The sequence below is a fragment of the Tupaia chinensis genome, unplaced genomic scaffold (assembly GCF_000334495.1).
Source record: "Tupaia chinensis unplaced genomic scaffold, TupChi_1.0 Scaffold000527_1, whole genome shotgun sequence".
NCBI classification, from domain to species: domain Eukaryota; kingdom Metazoa; phylum Chordata; class Mammalia; order Scandentia; family Tupaiidae; genus Tupaia; species Tupaia belangeri.
This window is the reverse complement of record NW_006160040.1, coordinates 3,408,198-3,414,197: the sequence shown is the minus strand read 5'-3', so window position 1 is coordinate 3,414,197 and position 6,000 is coordinate 3,408,198. Positions and strand designations below refer to the sequence as shown.

At 37.7% G+C, this 6,000-nt stretch overlaps 1 protein-coding gene across 1 annotated transcript in view; it reads left to right on the top strand.

The window, feature by feature from the left end:
• Window positions 1–6,000, top strand: part of SEC63 (SEC63 protein translocation regulator) — an 81,171-nt gene that overhangs the window by 57,246 nt on the left and 17,925 nt on the right. The window contains exons 14-16 of the mRNA XM_006156959.3: window positions 2,761–2,843; window positions 5,535–5,594; window positions 5,796–5,966. Coding sequence (XP_006157021.1) covers window positions 2,761–2,843; window positions 5,535–5,594; window positions 5,796–5,966 — 314 coding nt within the window. The remainder of the gene's footprint in view (window positions 1–2,760; window positions 2,844–5,534; window positions 5,595–5,795; window positions 5,967–6,000) is intronic.

The window sequence follows — 6,000 nt, the reverse complement described above, 5'->3', positions numbered from 1 at the left end:
ATTGCCAGAAGGCACTTATGCAAGAGAGAGAGAGAGAGAGAGAGAGAAAGCACCTCCTCCATGGAGAATGGCCATGCTACAGTCACTTTTCTTCCATTTCTTCCTTTGTTTGAGATCTTGGGGATACATGGACATGCATGTTTCCATGCTACTGGGTCTGGGACATGAACCATACGGTTGGCCATTGGGATCCAGCTGTCTTAATGACCACACCATGGTGTGGCCATACTTTTTTGATATATTCAAGAATTGTTGGGACCAGCAGTTAGCGTAGTGGCCATGTCTCTGGACTCCCACGTAGTTGACTCTGGTTCGCGTCCTGGACCCGGTGGCTTAAAACTCATGCCGGGTGCGTGTGTGTGCGTGCCTAAGATCCCGAGAGGAGAAAGGAGGAGAAGGGATTGTGGTGTGGCCATCCCCCCTGGGGGGTGATTTCTCACTTTCTGTCTGTCTGTCTCTCTCTGACTGTCTGGCGAGCGCATGTGCCCTATAGCAAAAAACCTCTCAAAAAAAAAAAAGAAAAGAAAAGAATTGTGAAAAGTACACGCCTTTTAGAAAAATGAACATTAGGAGAGATTTTCTTAAAAGTAAGGTGGAGAGTATCCAGTCCCACTGAGAAACATTACCATGTGTTTCACTCGATAGCATTTTATATAAACGGTTTATTTTATATTTTTATAGTGCTGTCAAATAAATAATACAAACGGTATATAGTTAATGAAGAAAGAGTAGAAGAGTTATAGAAAAAGGAAAGGGTGCCCCATGACACTGTGCTGGATGGTTGATTTTATTTCCCACATTGCTAGGGGCTGTAGTTTCTGACATGCTTTTTCTTCACTTTAAAGCATAAAACAGCAAATAGACATCAACATAGCTATTATTTCACATGCAGTGTTCACACATACAAGTTGAAATAAAAGGTTCTGAAGAGTGTGTTGCCCAGATTTGACTTCTAATAATGGAGATTTCTGGGATATGGAAGGGATACTGTTCCTTGTTGATGCTCAGCATCAGCTGCTACTCCCAGCCGGTAGTGGACATAGCAGTTACAGTTTATTGGAAGCCATTTTTCCCCCATCCAGTGGTTTAATTAGTAAATACCAAAGCAGTATATGCAAATATAAGTCAGTGTAAAACAAACATAAACTCAGAAAAAAACTGTAGGCATAAATACAGAGTGAGGAAATCTCTTACAGATAAAATCTGAAGCAAAAAAAAAAAAGAATTAATACTACATTTGAATAGAGGGTACCTTTGTTAAGTTATACTAGTTTTATTTATTTACTTATTTTAACTTTAATTTTATTAAACTTCTGAGGATCTGTGGCAAATATAGTTTTAAAAAACTAAATAATTACAGAAGTGGTATTTAGTACCATTTATGACAAAGTATCTTAAAGTTTTTTTTTGTTTGTTTGTTTTAAGAGAGATTTTTTTTGCTATAGAGCATGTGTGCTCACTGGACAGATAGAGACAGACAGAGAGAGACAACCAGAAAGCACCCCCCCATGGGGGATGGCCACACCACAGTCCCTTCTCCTTCATTCTTGCGGGATCTTGGGTATGCACACACGTGCACCCTGCATGAGTTTTAAGCTGCCAAGTCAGGGACTTGAACCACGGCCGGCTACGTGGGAGTCCAGCCATGTAACCATTACATCATCTACTGGTCCCCTCTTAGAAGTATTTAATAATTTTTTTTTTTTAAATTGCCCCAGTGGGTATGCACTTGCCAGAGAGGGGTGGGAAGGAAGAAAGCACCCCCCTCTTACCCTACGTGTGATCACACTGCAATCTCTTCTTTTCCATTTCTCAATCCTATGAGGATTATGGACACCCACATACATATACTGGGGTGTTTTTCAAGCTGCCAGGGCCAGGACTCAAACCGTAATGGGCCATGTGGAATCCATCTCCCTGAACCACTAGGCTACAGGACTGGCCCTAAAGTTCTTTTTAATATAAGGAGACTGTATTTAAGTTCTTGTATTGAAAAAAGTAAATCTCTTTAATGTGGTTTAGAATACCAGTTTATTTTATTTCAACAGTCAGGCATTGATCACACAGAAAATCTTGTCAATATAAACTTTGCCTAACTTAATAGAGGGGCTGAGTACTATTTGTATATTACTATAGAGGGAGCTGCATTATGACAGTCTTCACATTATACTGTGTTTTCAAAGACCTGGATTTGAAATTTGGTGGTGCTAATGCAGCTATCTTGTGATGGACATTTTACTTTATTTCTGAACCTCGGTTTTTCTTTAAAGTGGAAATAATACTTTGTAGAGCTATTTTTAAAAGCTTTTATTTATTCCATTTACGATAGCTCATACATGGGCAAAGAGAGGAATAGTAATAGAAGCGCCTTCATTCAGGTCTTGGTGTACTGCAGTGTCCTTCCTCCAGCCCTCCTGCTTGTTAGGGTCTTGAGCACACACAGAACCGTGTCGAGTTTCAGGTTGGCTGAGCTGGCCCTGCACCAGCCGCGTGGATCCAGCACAGAGTTCAGTATGGTGCAGACTGCCCCACGCAGGGTGGGCCTTTAGAGTTGTATGAAAGGGTAAATGAATCAGTTACTCAAGGCATCTACTGGAGAGCCTTGTGCAGAGTAGTCAATAGATTATTTTAAAATAAGATTATAATATGTTTGAAATAACAAAGTCCCATATTGATTTGGGAAAGTTAAGTTTTGCTATTTGCATTGACATAGAGCTTGATTATTAGTGTTTGCTATTTTTTTCCCTTCTCTCTTGACAGTATTGGATGACGAAGATAGCAACAACATCACAGTAGGATCCCTGGTCACAGTGTTGGTTAAACTGACGAGGCAAACAATGGCTGTAAGTACTCTGTGGATTTTTATGCTTTATGGGTTCTGTGTCAAGGTTTTTTTTGTTTTCTCATTTTCAGTAGTTATTCTCAAAGTCAAAACTGTAATAGGAATAAAACCTAATTTTGCAAGTCATCTTAGCTGTTTTGAAATTTTAAATTAATTTTCATGAGACATAGTTTTCATACACATCAAAATAAGACAAAAACAACCCTAGAAAATAGATTAATCCTCCATGTAATGTTTTATCAATCTTCTAAAAACATAATAACAAAGTAATGTGAGAATAGTTCTTAAACTCTAAAGTGCTGTACACAGGGTTTTGTTTTTCTTAAATAAAAGCGAGTGGGAGCTAATGTTTTTTTGTTGCTGTTGTGAGTTTTTGTTTTTTCAACAGGAGCAGAGCCTTACCATGTTGAGATCTTTCCTGGCTCAGCCCCCGGTTAGCTAGGACCACAGGTGTGTGCTACTGCACTGACCTGTTGAGGCTGGGCCTCCTGTGTGGCCTCAGCCATTACACAGCAGCACCTGCTTGTGCCACCATGGATGACCCATCACTTAATTATTGATTGCTGAAAATTTTATCACCTACTCCTCTTCAGTCAGGTTTTTAGAGGACTTACTTGCTTTACTTTTTTTATTTAAAAAAATTTAAAATTATAATGAAAATAAGTTTTTCTGATAATGTGAATAATTCATGCTGTCTGGAAAAAAAAATCAAGCAGTGCAGAAACATGTAGAAAAAATTAAAATGTACTTGGAGATGATTTGCTGTGAAGCTCATTCCTTTGTGCAGTAATTTGTTATCGAAGAGGGATACACTGTAAGACCTCCCAGTGGGTGCCTGAACCTGTGAATATTACTGAGCTCTAACTTTCTGCATGTATGTTGCTTATAAACACTTTGTACGTGCATATCTACAATAAAGTTTTATTTGTAAATTAGGCTCAGTAAGAAACGAACAACAACTAATAATAAAATGGAATTGTAATAGTATACTGTAATAAAAGCTATGGGACTGTGGTCCCAAAATATCTTATTATATGTGGTACCCACTGTTTTGGGACTGTAGTCGATCATAACTGAGACCTGGACAGTGAAATGCAGATACAGGGGCATTACTGTATATCCTGCTGTATTATATCTGTAGAGTTTCCGTATCTTTCTCCATTCTCATATTAACTACTTGGACCTTTACATATGCATGTATGCACATATTTTTTAAAATTATTTTTTATTACATCTGACCATATTTTCTGCATCTTGTTTTTCTCAGTTTCTGTTACATATTTATATTAACTGCCAGGTGAACTGGTAGGGTTGTAAGTAATTATTTTTAATAGACTAGTTTTCATATGTTTAATTTTATATATTTTACTATATTTTAATAGTATTTCAACTCAGTTTATTCAACTACTGGTAGATTTTAGCCTATTTTGCTCTGAGCATCTGTAGAACTACACGCTACATTAAAACCCCATATCTAAAGTCACTAGTAGGAAAAGTGTGTTTTGTAGTAGGCTATATCAAAACAAGGATGTTGATTTTCTGGTAGCAGGTAGTCTGGAAGCATTTGTGTCATGGGTTCTGACTGAGAGGGTGCTTCCTGGGAGAAGAGGAAATGCTAAGCCAGTGCCAAAATTGTGTTTGATCCTAATTTACACTACCCACGTGCTTTGGAAATCCTAGCCCGAGAAATGATCAAAATTTGGTCTGGGATAATTGGTAGGAGAGAGAAGCTAAACCACTAGTGGACTGAGGGAAAGAAACAAGTGTTTATCTTCTCATTCTCGTGTGCCCTGTACCTCAGTGTAGTTGAGTTTCAGAATCCACCTAATAAACAGGAAATGATGATAGAATTAGACCAGTGAGTGGCAATGTTTCTCCATAAAAGTCTCAGTAGTAAATATTTTAGGTTTTATAGGCTGTATAGTCTTTGTCGCACTATTGAACTTGCAAGTGAACATGGTTATGTTCCAGTAGAACTTTGATTAAAAAGCAGGTGGTGGGCTGTAGTTTGCTGATCCCTGAAATAGGCTATCTCTGTTTTACAGAACCTAGCAATTATAGTTGGTTTTGCTTGTTAGTTTCAATAATTCCAGGGAGTTTATTAACCACAACCTACATTACTTGTCATTTTCTGGTATAGATTCTGACTAGGTTCTTATCGGATTTAAGTCCTAAGTGTACATGATAGGCTATATGATTAATGGATATGTCTAGCACATGTGGATTTTCTTAGCGATTCACTTCTTAGACATAGATCCAGTGAGCAGTATCACTGACAGTAATGGGTGAACTAATAGTTGGTTTGGTGAAGGTTTTACTATTAGAAAATAATGTAGTATATTCAAATTCTCAAACATTAAACTACTCATGTCTGCTTGCTATTTTAAAAGTAAAATTTTGGACTATGATATATATTTTACTTTTTAACAGATTTATGAGTTGTAAGTCATTGTATTTGTATATTTAAGCAGACATACTCTTCAAAATATATTCAAGATCTGAGATCGTAAGAAGGTAACCATCTGCATATGTACACATTTTTCAGCTAGTAATTGCTCAACACCTCCCCCCTCCCAATTTTAGACAGTTCAAAAAAGTACAGGTAATATACTTGGAAAGTTTGCTTTATTATCTTTTATTTGAGAGAGAAATAGGTCGATAGATTTTATCTTTTCCTTCTTGCTACCCCTAGGAAGTGTTTGAAAAGGAGCAGTCCATCTGTGCTGCAGAGGAACAGCCAGCAGAAGATGGGGTAAAAACTCAAGTTTCTTTAACTTATCTTTTCTGGTGAAAGAAATGTTTTGTTTATGCTCTGACTGACCTGTATTGCAGTGGGACAGTAATTCAGTTTCTGGGGACATTTGGCACAGCCATTTCTGTCTAGAAGTTACAGGGTCATCCCACTGAACCTACTGCTATAACCGAGTATCTTGTGTGTTGCGATTTATTGCAGGGTGATACTACCAAGAACAGGACAAAAGGTGGATGGCAACAGAAGAGTAAAGGACCCAAAAAAGCTGCTAAATCAAAAAAAAAGAAACCTTTAAAAAAAAAACCTACACCTGTGCCATTATCACAGTCAAAGCAGCCTAAACAAAAGCAAGCAAATGGAGTCATTGGCAGTGTAAGTTTATCAACGTTATTGAGTAAAACACCCA